Source organism: Larimichthys crocea, chromosome VIII (genome assembly GCF_000972845.2).
Source record: "Larimichthys crocea isolate SSNF chromosome VIII, L_crocea_2.0, whole genome shotgun sequence".
In the NCBI taxonomy this organism is placed as follows: domain Eukaryota; kingdom Metazoa; phylum Chordata; class Actinopteri; family Sciaenidae; genus Larimichthys; species Larimichthys crocea.
The window spans coordinates 3,709,321-3,725,810 of NC_040018.1; the positions used below are offsets into that span (position 1 = coordinate 3,709,321).

The window sequence follows — 16,490 nt, forward strand, 5'->3', positions numbered from 1 at the left end:
GGCTGTGTTTACAGTGACATCTCCAGAGCTGACAAATGGCCCCTGCTGTGTGGGTGCAGTTGCTGGCCGGATGGCTCGTAACGACTATTGACAGCTTTTTGTCTGTGCCGAGAAGAAAGGATTTTACAGAAACTCATCAATTTTGTGTTTCAGGGTTTCATGCTTTTGCACATTATAGCAGGCAGGTGATTGTCGCTGTTTGACTAAAAGGTTTTGCAGTAAATAAGAATTAATGTTGGGTGATGTGTACCGTCAACGGGTTTCACTGTTCTGTTAATAACACGGTGATTATCCAAATCAATGAGCAGGGCTGATGTTTGACACATGCTTTGATTCATTTGTTGAAAGTGGACTTTAAATCTTTTGTTACCTTAAAGAAAAATCCGTATTTAGTGTATGATATTGTGCATTTGTAATTTCTTTGCTAGCATTGATACCCTTGAAAAAGATGCTTTCTGATTTCCATGTCACTTGGCCTCTAAAAACTGTGACATTTTTTCCATAGCAACCGGTGCTAATTATAATTATTCCTAACACTAATTAACAGACTGTTTTAAATGTTGAATAAAATCACATTATTCTGTAAAGTTCACCAATAAAAAAACAGAGTTGTGGCACTTTAGAAAAAGGAAATCTCTATTCCCTTTTTTCATTGATGTTCCCATGGCAACTGACCCGGCCCCTGTCATGTGTCCGTCTCCATCCATCACCATCCATGAGCCTCCTCGTAGTCTCTCCTCTGACTGTCTGACAGCTCCAGGCAATCAGAAGCTGTCAGGATGTCTCATCCTGATTGTCATTTCCCGTCTAGACAAAATTAATAGTTTGCGATTTGATCTGTTTGTTTTTTTTTTTTGTTTTTTTGGGGACTAACGTACGCAAAGGACAGGCGGGATGCTGACATTTGTTTAGAGCAACCCGTTTTACAGTTGCTGTCCTCTGAAGTGCGTGTTATATTGCCCTATCTCCCTTGTAAAAACAAAGCAAGAAATCACTTCTATAAAGAGAGAGAGAGAGAGAGAGAAACGTAGTAATCAGGCGGAGGTGACTTCTCCTCGCCTCAGTTGTACTCTAAACAGCAGCTGCGCCCCAGGGCCCATCCGCTGATAGTCATAAATGTTTAGAAGGGCGTTCTTTACACAACATCTGGTCTGCACTCAGAGTGGTTTAGCAGTTAAAAATATCCTTTCCCCTGGCTAGGAGTTATCAGAGATGTTAAACGCTGCACAGTCAGCTTAACATATGCAAAGCTGAGGATCAATGCCTTCAGTCCACGACTGTTTCTCCAACACGCTTCTGTTTACATGCTTGTATATTTTTTTTACTGACCTCCTGCCGTCGCTGTCTTGAGGTTGTCATATTGGAGATTTAACAATAGCCTGATGTGTCATTCTGGGACACCAGTTGTCTCGTAAGGCTGTTTTGCTGTACTCTAAGTCAGTCACCGACTGGTTACAAGGTCAGGATGTGCGCTTTTTGTCATCTCCTGCACCCGAGAGGCATTTTTACAGCCCAGTAGATAAAATAAGAACCCCTGTCTGAGGTTGACTCCTGTGGAACGCCACCCATCCATCTTCGGTCTGTCTGTCTCTCTTCTGATGTGTGTACACAACACAAGCATTTCTGTGTTAGGCAGTATGTAAGCTTTTGTGGTCGCCATTGTTCATCGAGTTCAAAAGTACTGATTCATCTCGAAAGCCGCAGTCCTTTCCACTGATTAACTGATTGTTCATTACATGTTTCCAAAGGGGTTTTGGAGTAAGCCGCTCTATGTTTAGCTCAGTTGTAAACTGGTGCAATTGTTATTTGTTTAACAGACAGCTGTTTGGATGAAAACGGACCGTTTTTAGACGCTTTTTATAGTCCAACATCGTTTCTGTTATGGCAGTCACTCCCAGACACCTCTTCCCTGTTGGTGAAAAAGACAAATCTGTTGTGATGACAGAGCCAGACTGCGTATTTCATCATGTGCACAGTATGTCAGGCTTGTCTGGCTTCATATATGATGAAGTGCCTCTGTGACTTCTTTATTAGATTCCAACACACAGTCATTAATTAATCCTGTTTTCATTCTTGTCAATCTTGGAAGACCTCCCACCTGTCACTGCCCTGTCAGGATGAAGGTTGTTGTTACCTTTTACGGTGGAGAAAGAGAGAGAGAGCAACATCAGCGAACATCTTGTGCAAAGCTGACAGGACCTTTTTTTTAAAATGAGTGCTTCCCCTTTTCTTCTTTTCTACAAAAGTCAGTTTATTTTTAGATGAACACACGCAGTCTTTCTCAAAAATCTGTGGCTATACGTCTATTATATCTCCTATCAGGGCATGCAAACCTTGTAATTAAACTTTGTGGTTTTCAGACCGTATCCCAAAATTCGTATCAAACCAAAAGCAGCAAACGCAAACCTCCGTCTTGGCGTGGAATATAAAGAATTTATGTGGTTTTCATGTAACATGCACAGCCACTTACGAACATCAACCCCTCAAAGCTACATTTCACAATGATCTTGGCTGCATTAGAGGGATAGAATAATCTTTTTTCTGTGTACCATAAACCCTGAAGTGCCTTTATTAGGAGTGATTATGGGGCGGTGAACAATGCTGTCGTTGTGTCGTTTAGAGGAAATGTACTTAAGTGGGTTTTGCCATACAATGCAATTAAAGTTTGAACTCAGAGCAGACATTTATTTCCCATCAGCTCCCATGTTGTTGCCTACGCTCTTCCACACAAACTTGCATGCACATACATACATGTATTCAATCACACATAACCAAGGGTAGGTTTATTTATTTTTTTTGCACTCTGAGAAACTCTCAAAAACCCAGAAGGAATCAGCCCACTGGCTTTTGAATCCAATCTTAAAAGTAAAAATGTAAAATCTGAAATTGGATGTGTAACACTCGACTGAGTGGAGCGCCAGTTGCACTAGGAGAATTCAATAAAAAAGCATCAATCATGAAATCCTTCTAACTTGTCAGTTTGAAACAGAATAAAGTATGTAAGATTTTTCTGTATTTTACGATCAACACTGATTCATGAATTCACCATGTACACGTGTACAAACTAACACAATCCAATTCATACTAACACTGTAGAGTTTAAAGCTTCATGATGTAACTCTGGGATCTTCTGTATCTATGTTTAAGCAATATCACACAAGAGGTAGTGCTGTCATATCACACTTAAGGTTGTGCTGTTGCACTGAATATCTGCACGGCTGTGCAGCCTCGTGCTGAAGATAATCACAGCTGTGCTGATATTTAGTATAACAGCACAACCTTAAGTGTGATATTGCTTTTATACAACACTTCTACAAGTAGCATTATTAGTTTACTGTAATAAGTGATAACAGATTATGATTTGTTTATTTGGGACTGGTACTGCATTGTTTCCAAGCAACACATGTAGTTGTTGTAGTGATACATGTAGTTGAAAATCCCACTGCTGTTATTCTCTATATCAGCACTTGTGGAATGACTTTTGTACAATCAAATTTACTTGGTTCGAACTAATATTTATACTATTGTATGAAAGAACACAATACATTCCTATACATTACAAACATCTCTGCATGTTCAAAAATGACCAGAGAATGAAATGAATAGCTCTCTTATGCAGCGCCAGCACAATTTTAAGCTTTGTATTGCATTTCAGAATGCATTGGTTTGTATTAGATTGTGCAGGTGTACCTAAAAATGCTAACTGCAGTATCTGATATCTGCATATATTTTCACTCTGTGTTTTACTAAGTGGAGTTCTCTTTAAATAAATTTGATATCCTCTCAAAGTACGAAATATCAATATGGCCTGATTACTTAAGAATGTAATTTGAGTGTGTGTGTAGGTTGCATGATTTGTTGTAACGGTGGAAGCCCTTAGAAATTTTCTCCCCTGAAGCTCTGCAACCTTAAATTAGGGAATTAATTATCCCTTATGCTACAGCTGGCCTTAAAGGCAGCAAGGAGGCACTGAAGTGAATAAAGCAAAGTACATATTGTACAGAGCATGGAAATACAGACCCCGCCTGAGCACACATTTCTCATAGCCAGTACATCAAATAGACATTGCCTTTCTTTTTTTGAGGATCACTTGATTATCCTGCCAGTCCTCTATTCATCCTGAGTCTCAGATTTTCATTTCCATTGATTGGATGTCTTCACACACTGTCTAATTTACTCTTCATCCGGTGTTGGATCTATCACATTACTGCCTGAAATCAGTCTTTTTTTTTTTTTTTGGCTCAGCAGCCTTGATTTTGGCCATGTCTGGATTTGTGAAATTCAGAAATGCACCAAATAGGATTGTGGTTGTTCTGTATTCGTGGGCATGGGTTGCAGAAGTGTATTAGATGTATTGATAGGCGAAGACAATGCAGGGAAAGGAGCCAGCAAATGTGATATTATTGTGCTTTAAAGTAAAACTCTACTCCCATTTGGATGGTCATACACTAGTAAATATTAATTTGTAATGAATTATTCTGACATGAAGGGCTTTAATTTACTTCTTTTTTTTTTAGTGTACCCACTTTCCTTTAGCGTGACTTGTGTACTTCAATTTCAGGTATCGGTTTTCTGCATTTCCCAGAATGACTATCACCAACCCCCCTGGAGAATGGGCGTGAACCTGTTGAATTCAGGGAGGGAGAAGTAGCGGAAATAATAGCGTTATAAGAATGAGAGTCCCAGTTGTGGTTGTGTTACATTCTGGTCCAATGGTTCAGCTATCAGTGGAGAAATTGGGATTTCTGTCTCTTTGGTGATGTATTTCTTCCTCCTGATTGTTCACGATTGCAAAATGTGAGAAAGAAGATCCTGTTCTTCGATTCCATGGGACTGAAACCAAAACCAAACATTTGCTACAAATCTTCTGCTATCATGCTCTGATGAAACATGGTCTATATGTTTGTCTTATTATTACCAATAAAAAGACAGCATTAAACAATAAATTCAACCCGGCAATGCAAGATAAATTCCCAGTACGGCTCTTTGTGTTTAGTATTCAAATAAAATACTGTATCTTTATCTCCTGTTATGTTTCCCCTTCCCCATATTTGGCTGTGCCAGCAGGGGGCATAAGCCACAGCTGGAAACCAGCCCAAGTGACCGACCGGTCAGGCCAGTCACGGTTTATCCAGTATCCCATAATGCCCCGTAGGCGTGACTCATCCAGAATAGACTCGATGTGTTGCTTTGTTTGTGTGTGTGTCTCTCTCCCTTTCTGATATTTAGTGCTTTGACTGCCAAGTGTTGACTGCCAAATTTATAGTTCAAATAAGAGCTGCTGTTGTGAAGCACAGTTTTTAAGTGCTTATCTTGTTGAGCTTTAGGAATTGTAGAAAATGTCCTTTTTTAAAGATTTGTGCTTTTGAAGAATTACCATATAGATTATTCTTTGAGCACCGGGGCTCCAACATTTCATTTCGTTATCCGTCCTCTTTGTGAAAACACAGGTTATGTCAGATAAACGTGAACTGATTTGGACTGCTGTGTTACGGGTGGATTTTGTCATGTATCTGAATCGTAATGTTGATAGAGGTACATGTAACAATAAATATTTACATAATGGCTTAAAGTATTCTGGAAAAAAATGTGAAATATGCCAGTAATATTTGCACTTATTAGTCCAATTGGGTCATTTATATGCTAATACGGAGTAAAGAATATCCTTTGGTATAAACGGGCTTGGAAAATACTGTGTCCACTTTTTTTTGATAGTTTCCTCATTTATTTACTTTTTTTTTCATTTCAAATTTTCAGTGGAAAATAGGTTATTTCATGTCACCACTGCAAACACAACACAGAGCCATATAAGGATGCATAAGCCCGCCAGGCAACTCCAAAAAAATGTGAGCCAGTGTCATTGTTTTCCCACCCCCCTAATTACTTAAACTGACGCTGCTTAAAAATATGCAACATAGAGCACTGTTGTATTTTTGATCCAAGGTGAAAGGCAGCCACTCTGCAGTCAGTTACTAATTCAAGGCGAATCTAGAGGGAGATCCTTAAAGCCTTCTGCATATTTCATTAAGCTGCTCATTGTTATTCTATACCTGATTTTAATTAAGAATAGTAGGAACCCAACTGTGTGATTTTTAAGCGTATGTCTGCGTATGTGCATGCAGGCATCCTCGTTTTTTTTTTTTTTTTTGCTCCAAGGCGGGGTAGATGGTCGTTACGGCTTTTCGTAGCACTCTTCAGCACAATTCTTTCCTGTTAATCTCCATCCAGTGATGCACACATTCATTCATTCATTAGCATTCATATGATTATAAGCTCTGCAGGCAAAAGCCAAAGCAAGATGATGTAGGGTTTGTTGGATCTAACTAACCGCTCCTCACAGAGGAGGCATTTGGTGCCAACACTTGGTTAACCGCTTTATTTTTTTTAGGAAATGTTGTTTGGAGGCACGATAAAATCATCCGAGTCACATTTAACTCCCGTTTATGTCGTATGAAATGAACAAAGAAACTGCTCTGCATTAGCATAAAGCTGTCTCCATTCCTGTGCTCTGACCGCAGAGCTCTCCTGTAGTCATTTGGCCATATCACGCTCTGGTAATAAGTGTTGAGATTGGCACTACGGCACTTCAATAGACAGTGCTGAGCGAGCGTGTGGGGAAATGAAGCTCCCATCCAAACGATTTAAATGGAGAATTGTGATTAATTGCAATCGATAGCGTTAGCACCGACACTCGCCACTTTCCCCATCTACAACGCCCCGACTTGACCCATGCTTAATGCGCCTCTGAGTACTTCAGCTTGACCACACACACGTATTCAAGACGTCATAACGTGAAGCGTCCACCGGCTGTTAGAAAAATTGCACGGCTGCATCTTAAGTCATGCCTGTGTGAGTTAGCGCCCCCCCGCCTACACTCACTCACTCACACAGCAAACTGATGAACTCAGCCCCGGAGAGATGTGATGAGGCTGGAGGAACAAAGGATCAGTCGATTGAGAGTCACTGCAGACTGAGTCAGAAAGTGCACACAACAGTCTGACCTGATGGTGAGGGATAATGTTTTCTCTCCTCGCTGCAAAGGTTCAGCCTTTATGGAAGCATCATTCCTTGTCATGTCCGTTGGAGGATGACTTTCAGGGCTGTCTCTTGTGTCCTCTTAGGGCCAAATGTCAAGTCTCAAGCTTTTACACAAAGTTGTGGGTATATCTCTAGCTATTGGACCTGGGGTGCATTAACTCAGGGCATCCTCTTCAACCTCATCTTTTGAAATGTCATTGCTCAATGGGCCAAAGGGTTTCCATCCCCGGTGTAGAGAGCACCGTCTAAAGTTTAACATTTACCGTTGGCTCTAGTTTGTCTTTATCAGATTGACTCAGTTAGGCAATGAGCCAAGACAGCTAAGTGTTTGATCTTTGCTACAAGCGTTATTGTGCTTTGTGTTAAATTCTGGTCTGCTGGTTCTGCTATCAGTGGAGAAATTAGGATTTCTGTCTCTTCGGTGATGTATTTCTTCCTGTTGTCCAGTCTTCTATCATGCTCCATTTTAGATATGTTGGAAAGATCTTGACATGATGCCACATGGTTTATCAGTAATTATTACCAATAAAAGTACATCACAAAACAATAGATCTAACCCAGTTATGCAAGATAAACCCCCCAATACAGGTCATGTTTTTAGTAGTATTCAAACAGTATTCCCAATAATATGCTGTATCTTTATCTCCTGTTATGTTTCCCCATGACATTTAGTCTTTATCAGATTGGTGCAGTTGTTTGATCTTTACTACCAGTGTTTTCATGCTTTGTGGTAACATAAAGATTCGAGTGCTGAATTTTTCTGTGTCCTGAGTGTTCGTGTCATTTTATTTTTGTCTAGTAGATAAACCTCACCCTGTCCACTCTGACAACTGAATGAAGTTTATTAATGTATCACTCCTTATCACAAAATGAGCAAAATAAACTGTTATGTCAAACACTCTTAAGGTATTGGTTAATACCTAACAGTTAAAATAACAGTGGTCGCCTCAGAGCAAGAAGGTCAGTGGTTCGCACCTTGGCTGGGTTCTCTCCGGGTACTCCGGCTTCCTCCCACAGTCCAAAGACGTGCGCGTAACAGGTTAAATGGTGATAATTAATAGTTAATTGGTGTGCCCAGAGGTGTGAATGTGAGTGTGATGAACCGGTGACTTGTCCAGGGTGTACCCCGCCTCTCGCCCATGAGTCAGCTGTGATAGGCTCCGGTCTCTGATGACGATAACTGGTTACAGAAAATGAATGGATGGATATTGATCAGTATACTTGGAAACATCAGAGGCTGGATGACAACATTCAGATTGAGCGCAGTCATTACTACAGCATGTAAACTACCAGTCGAACCTCAGCTACATAACCTGAAGCATTTATTTTTTATTATTATTATTTCTCATTATTTTCTTTTTCTTGATAAATTAAATAACGAATCTTGAGATATCCCAGAATCTTCCCCTAACTCAACTGATTACTCATCCTGAACTACAGCTGCTAATCATAATATATAAAAAAGAGCTTCAGTGAGTCTAATCTAAGTGATTCAGCTGAGGCTTCTTTTTTTTCCCCTCTCTCTCCCCTGGCATGATTATACAGTAGGTGATTGGCAGCTTCGATACAAAAATATCAACGCTAGAATCGGCTAAGCCCATATTAGCTGAACTACTGTGCAGAGATAAACCCGGGAGAAGCTGTGCGTCTTGGCCCGGGCCAGAGGAGAGTCTCTAGCTGTCGGGGCCTTATCTTAAAGTGTGATTTACCGAGGAGCCGCTCTTGGCAGGGGATTTGAAGAGATGTCTGTGAGGTGAGAGGAGGGCAGGGACACCGAATTGTCACTCAGCAAATCTTCGGCATCATCTACAGCTGCAGCAGGCAGAGTTGTATTCATAAATAAATAAACCAAACAAGCCTCACCCTGAGTCACACACATTTTTTTATCCAGTCATTTCTTTCTCTCTCACTCACACACACACACACACACACACACACACACACATTACCAAGGAGATGAACTCAGTCAGCCCAAAAACTCAAGAGGCCCTCCATGGTAATAACACAGCATGATATTTTTCTTATTGTCGACGGAGTGGCCTTCGTACTTTTTCAAAACAGCTCTACTTTCTTTGCTAATAAACCCAAGAATACCATTTGCAGTTTACACTTTGTAAGTTCTTTTTAATTGAAGTCATTGTGTGTGATTGTTTCCAACGCGGCCCGCCAGTGTTTGTTTCAGATCAATGGCTTCAAACGCAGGAAATAATTATTTTGCATTGAGATGAAAGTCGGGGTACAGCAGCACAAACAGCCTGTGGATCCAGCCTTTTTTAATTAGTGCTGTGTGTCTCCTGCTCCGCGTGGCAAATTAACATCCACCATCGAGGATAAGTGATTGTGCTACACAACTGTGTGTGTGTGGGTGGTAGCGTGTGTTGCACAAGAGGTCGGGGGTGTTTCTGTTCTTTTTTTTTTCTGGCCCTTTTCTCACCGAGAATCTATCCTGAATATGGATTTCAAGATGTCGCGTCCAATATGTTATGTTTTGCAGCTCTACAGATGAGACCAAATATATACACGTTGTCATAGGTTAAAACAAGTTTTTATAACTTCCTCAAACTGCTGTGTCAAAGGTCCGGCGTCTCCGTCTGTTTGTTTTTCCAATCTGGCTCAGTAAAAAGTGTGACTTACTTCCAAATGTTTTGAAAATATATGAAAGTTGAATATTTTAAATAGAATTACTAAATTAGCTTCTTTTTTTTTGGCAAAGTAAAATGTGCAAATTAGTCTGAAAGGGCTGGGTTTTAAAAAATAAAAGCTTTGATAATGTCTAATTCAGCTACTTTATATGTCTCCTGAAAATTTGGTTTTAAAGTATTTACCATTAAATATTCATGAGGAACACCAACCAAAGCAAAAAACTCCTTTTAAGAGTTTAATCTGAAGTTAATCTGCTCCTGTGTGGTTTCATCAGGACTTATTGGCTACTCCCACCATGTAAGAAGGAGCGCTACCACAGGTCCTTCATTCCAACAGCTGTCAGACTCTTTAACACCAGCTTCATGACTTTCTTCTTTATATTTCTCATTTATGAGTAGCTTCTTATCCACTTTGTGTATACGAGCTGCTGTGTCAAGAAGAATTCGCCCACTGTGGGATCATTAAAGTCTTAGTGACTAAACAACTCGTTACTTGTCATAAGATATTGATCCAGATGTTGCTAAATCATAATAGATACACGGAAGTATCACGCTTTAAATAAGAGAGAAAAGCAAAGAGATACAAAAACGAGAGTTTCAGAGGTTTTTTTGCCTGCCAGTCTTTGTTAACTTGCTCAGATTTGGTTCACTGGTGGGGTTTGAAACATTCACTAGAACAGCTACGACCAGATTTTCAGGGCCTTTTAAACATACATAACATTTTATTTCTCGTAAATATTTGTTATTCTGTTCATGTTGTTGATTTTTACATCCTTCTTGTCCTTTCAGGGATGCCCAGGTTCACCAGCCAGCCATCGCCGGCCACTGTGCATCTAGGGAGCAGCCAGGTGATGGCATGCGAGGTCAACTCAGATCTGGTGCCCTTCACCCGGTGGGAGAAAGACCGCCAACAGCTAGAGCTGAGCGCCAGGCTTGTCCAGCTGCCCAGCGGAGCCCTGGTGATCAGCAACGCCTCGGAGGCCGACGCTGGCCTTTATCGCTGTGTGGTGGAAAATGTGGGGTCGTCCAAGTCCAGCGATGAGGCCCAGCTACAGATAGTGTCAGGTAAATTGAGGACATAAAGGTTTGTCAAATAACAGGTGAAATAATGCAGATTAATGGATTTTACAGGCACAAAACTTCAGATTTTCAGATATATTGGGCTCTAAACTTGCACTGTTATCTAACAGTGACAGTATTTTTCCTGTTTGCCTTCAGTTGTACTTGTTAATCAAACACTTTAACATCCTTGAGTACGCTGGAATTACATTTCTAAAGAAGAAGCCTTTTTGTAGTGCATCATTTGGTACACGGTGTCCTCTCTCTGCATTGCTCATTACCTTCAGCATGAAGAAATGTGTATAGTGCAGTGACAAATAGTTGAATGCCAGAAGGAGTGGTAGAACTCCCACTGGGGTTATCAGTGACGCTAACAGTAACTCAGTTGTAGCTCAAAAGGGGGCTGAATTCCTTTGTGGCAGTGTCTGGCCTCTCCCCTCCTAGAAGTTTTATTTACTGAGTTGTTAAGCACCAGGCTCCTGGCAGCACAGAGCACAGATATTAGAGGTCATAAATCAGACTTCAACAAGACCCTAGTGGGGGTCTTTATCTCTGTGTGTCTCCTCCAAGGATGTGTGGTGGAGTAGCAGAAAAAGCTGGATGCATAGAGAGGGGAAAACTCATAAAACCGTGTGAGGAAATTGAAAGAATGTTTTTTGTTCTGGATGCTACCAGATGTTGAAGGCGACAGAAACACATTTATAGTTATTTGGTTTCTTTTAAAGTTACGGCAAATCAGCTTGAGAATAAAGTAACTCGAGGGAGCTAGAAAGAAAGATGAAAATGATTCCATACATTTCTGTTTTTTAATTAAAATCCTGGTTTGAGTTTTATAGAATAACGATCCAAGCTTAACTCGTAGAATGATTAACAGATGGTGTCGTCGTGTGTGCTGGGGTCTGACATGACTCTGTGGTTATCGCAGGATGCTTCTTGAGCAGCTAGTTGCAGCTGGAGTTACACGGGACCCCTCTGAACTCCTAAAAAGTCGAGACTTCAGCTGTCTCAGACATCAGCATGGACATTATTCATCCAACCGCTCCTGGTTTGGGTGTCAGGAACGAGTGCCCATCAGACTCGAGTCCTTTTTGAAGTTTTTTAAGATAGATGACACCCGTTTCGTGGAAGGTCGCCGCCCTGCTTCACTAACTCACCCTTAACCTTAACCTCGACCTGAACTTTGACCTTGATCTTTGCTTTCCGTTTTTTAGAAACTGGAGACGAGAGGAAGCTGGAGTTCCTGGTGCAGCCTGTATCGGTGACCAAGGTGGTGGGTGCTAGTGTGCTGCTGCCCTGTGCGGTCACCGGTTACCCTGCACCGCACGTTCGCTGGATGTTTGGAGACAAGCTGCTAGAAGAAAGGTATGAACATGAACTCTGGCTGCGAGCTGTATTTACTGCACCTTTTTGAATCCATCGGGGTTATTTGGTATGCTACACCTTCCTCTAACTCACCTTTCAAAATCACCTATACGCATCAAAGTCATCTATGCTTACTTTAATGCATTACTTTGCTGTGCACAGGGTCCCTTGGCTTGCACACGTTCCTAACTTTTAAAAGCAGTACACACACCATAATGAAGTGCTGCTTTGTACCTGGTGCCTCTGGCCTCCAAAGCCTAACCTGTTAGTCCTGGCGCCTGCTCCCCAAGGTGTTGATGCTATTCTGCCACTGCTACCCGAAGAGGGCAGGAGGTGTGTGCCAAAGAAACCACTTCAGCTTAGGAGGGAGACGAGGCTACAGGGTTGCCAGCCGAGGGGAAGTTCACAAATTAAGAGCCAAGAGAGAGTGTCACAGCGCCTGTGCTCTGACTCCTCCGGCTCTCATTAGCTCGGGCTGAGCAGCTCCAATCCCTCGGAGAGAACTGCATTGGACATGGGAAGTTTGATTCTCGCCAATTAAGAAAGCACTTTGTTTACCTAACCCCTGTGTACGGCTCCTGTAGAAATAATAACTTTGCAACTTGTGGGGTCGACAGAAAATAGCTGAAATAGAGCTCATTCATCCAAATCCAGCCCCAGAATGGGATTTCTACATTTAGTGAAATTAAATGTAAGGTCATCACATCTGTACGCGCAAGGCTCCAGTGGCGGCATGAGCTCGAATATCATTAGACTTCCCAACCTTTAGTTTCCAGGCACAGACCTACATCTCAGGCTCACACCTATGGAATTGTCCATGAGTACCTCTGACCTCCAGAGGGAGTTGGCTAAAAAGGTACTTATTAATCTACCTTGTATTAATTACAAAACACTATCCAGCGTGCGTACCCGTCCCTCCCCGGGGCGACTCAGTTGGTAATTAGCGAGCTTACACTGAACAACCAGGGAAGTCTGGTGATATTGAAGTGGACCCCCGTGCTCTCGGCTTCAGAGCAGAAACGGATTGTGTGGGGCGAATACATTATCGAGGCTGTTCTTTTGATTTGAATACAACGTCGACAATTAAAAAGAATAGCAGTGGAACTTTCTTTTTTCTCCTTGAGAGTGTCCCGTCCCTCTCAGGCATTACATGAGAGATAGAAGAGCTGCTGTCAATTAAAAATCGGTGTGGCATGCAGTGTAAAGGAAAGGAATCTGCAAAGAGCGCCTAATTGGTCTTTGGTGCACGGCACAAACGGGGGGGAGGCCTTGAAAGTGGCCACGCTCAAGCTGTAGACACGAGATGAAAGTTTCTGAAAATGTGTCAAAGCTAACAATTGAAGGCAGGGTGAGTCGCTGACAGCGGGGATTATCACATTAAGCTTCTGCCGCTGATGCTTCAACTTGGCCATGAGTGTTGTTTTCTTTCTGTCACGGAGGAGGAGGACAGTTTTATCCCAAGCCATATATAATGTAGGTGATTTCAAAATGAGTGTAACGTGAAACCATGTATGGCAGTTTAAGACAACGCTCATTCTTGGGTGTCTAATTCTTTACGAGTTGCTGACTGAGCTTTAGGATACTTTAAAGACACGCTGGAATCCTTTTTAAAACGTAAAGGATTTCTATCTCCAGTTGGATTTCTTTGAAGAGTCCCATTAGCGCGTTATTCATAACCTCACAGAAGACAGACATTGCTGTTTCTTTTGTATCACCTGTCCATATTTCCATGTAGGACTTAGCGGCTGCTTTACAACTCTTTGTGATCTGTGATGACAGATGAGGAGAGAGCAGAGACCTGAAATGTAAATTTAGAACAGGTGGTTGTCTAACTCTGAGTTGTTGAGAAGTTGATTTCTCTCTATAGAGTTACTCTATGGATCTCTAAAAAGTCCTGTGTGCTTGTTCACAATGTTTCTGTCCTTTTAGAAATGGACACAGTGACCGATTAGGACATCACAGTCGTAAATTCTTGACTTGGCAGAGACTCCACGTTGGACTCCAACCAATTATAGCAAGCAGTCTTTTACATACATTGATTGTGAAGGAGGTGTACGGATGACTTAAATTTTTCACCCGACACCCTCAGACGAGTAATGTTAACGTACGTAAACACAATTTTCCGAATGAATGTAAACCTTGAACCGTTCGTCGTCACTCAGCCGCGAAGGAGGTCTCATCCCTTGATTGTGTGGGCTGCACAGAGAGACTCGTACATCACCGAAGTCCATTAGGATGGATGCTGGATCAAGATAAATCCACACAACTACACAGTTCCCGTAGAGAAATTGTTATTTGCAAGTGATGTTTCGACCACAAGGCCCTTCTTCAGACCTCTCTCTCTCTTCTCAAGTCTGGAAGATTTCTCTCAGGAGCAGATTTATCTGTACAGCATACAAATACATTTGCAGAGGCTGACAGTGCTTCAAAACTGAGGAAAATAGTCAAATGGTTACAAGTTCTCTGACATGAAATAAAACTAAATTTATCTTTTGCATTGTCATTTTTTCACTATGAGTTTATCATAGGATGAAAATAGCTATTGTTGCCCCCGATTTCCGATTTCCCCGCGTTGATATTGTGCAGTCTAATCCATTTAAGCTCTATATTATTGATCCAAAATATCACTAAAGTCACTTCTAGTGATAAAAATTTATGGATTTTGTCCAAGCACAAGGCAATCTCTGTCAATAGCTGTCAAATGAAGCGTCAAGAGCCAAAAACTGCAGTTCCTCAAACGTCCTGGCTACAGAAGTGAGTCAGTCTCCATAAGTCCCCATGTTAAAATGTCCAACTTCACAGCAGAAATAAACATGTTTACAGCCTGGTACAAAAAACTGTTATATATTAATATATATACCTCTAGTTTTTCATATAGGAAACTGCTAAGACAGTAAAAGGGTTGTGCTGTCTCAGTGCCTTTCTTTATTCTCTGCATCAGATTTTCACACAGTCAGAGAAAGTTAAAGTCTGTGTCATGCTCATAGTTCAGTTATAGCATCTCGGCTCACCGCAGAGCGCGCCTTTCCCGCTGAGCTGCTGACAGCGCTGTCACCCCCAGAGTCAATCAGAGCGGACGGCAGTGGAAGGGGGTTGTGCCACCATCTGGTTCAAAGAGTGGTTTAGCCCGACTTCACCGATAAGTCATCACCGGAGTGGAGAGCGTCGGGAGCAGCTGCTGCCCTTCCTCACACTGTCCGGTGTCACGCTCCTCTCCATTTTGTATCCCGCTCCTTCACCTCCATCACATTTTATTTTGTGCATTGTGCTCATTTTGAATCACCAGGTTTTCAGGGGTAGCCATACTTTCTATAAGCACTCTTGTGTGAAATTGTTCAACCGAGGTATCTCCACACAGTATTTGGAATGAAAGATTGATATTATTAGACTGCAGCTTATATATTCACCAGTATCCTGATCTTGGCCTCAGATTCCCATAGTATATTCCCAAGGACGCAGAGCTCACCATTTATTCTGATTAAGCTCAGCAACAAAATAATGAAACACCTGAAGCTCGGTCAACATTTTGAAAATACTCTCCCTGTAAGTGCCTCCTGTGTGTCATTGATGGCATCCCCAGGCACAGTATGGACAGAGAAACGGGGTCTTTGGATTTCTCACACATACCCATCCTGATGACACTCAAAAGGACAGTCATCTTTTGTTCTTGGGAGTATCACTCTATCACCTAATAGAATTCTCCAGCAGTCAATAAAATGGATGAATTATGCATGTCGGCCAGCAATAGGGAATTGATAGAGCATGTAAATCAACCCCCTTCCAAAGCCTGCGAGCTATCCGTCTCCTCCCCTCCTTGTCTTCTCACCTTCATTTCAATATGATTGTGTATATATGCATTTGCTTGTGTATGAAGTGAGAAGCATGGTGTGGGAGATTTGTTTGCAATTTGACTGCAGTGTAACCCGCTCACATATACTGTGTGTCTCGCACACATACACAAAATATCACCTTATTCGCTTGGCTGGAAAAAAAAAGAACACACACTCACACACTGTCCATAGATGGTCTTTATTTTTGTATGTAACCATGGCAGCCACAACAAAATCAAGGAAATTCAAAATTTAACCCAATTGTCCATGCACGCATAGACATTTCTTTTAAAGTAAGAAGGCCAAAAATGTTAACATTGGGGGTTTATATCAAAATCCTGAACTCCAACCAATAAGACCAACAGGTTGAGAGATCCCACATTGTGCTCCTTCAAATTCGAAACTGCTTTCCTCTTCAAAATTGATGTTCATAAGGTGAGGTGGACCACAGGGATGTCAAAAATTGCAGTGGAGAAGTCGAGTCAGATCCACATTTTGGAAAATTACAACCCGACGACAGGCTAAGGCCGCCAACCAGACAATCACACTCATCAAACCT

General features: G+C 41.6%; 1 protein-coding gene across 9 annotated transcripts in view; it reads left to right on the top strand.

Moving 5' to 3' along the window:
* The window catches only part of neo1a (neogenin 1a), a 160,193-nt gene that overhangs the window by 73,543 nt on the left and 70,160 nt on the right, over window positions 1–16,490 (top strand). For all 9 annotated transcript variants that reach the window (XM_019275835.2, XM_019275839.2, XM_027280994.1 and 6 more), the window contains exons 3-4: window positions 10,470–10,745; window positions 11,951–12,101. In XM_019275835.2, the coding sequence (XP_019131380.1) occupies window positions 10,470–10,745; window positions 11,951–12,101 (427 nt within the window). The remainder of the gene's footprint in view (window positions 1–10,469; window positions 10,746–11,950; window positions 12,102–16,490) is intronic.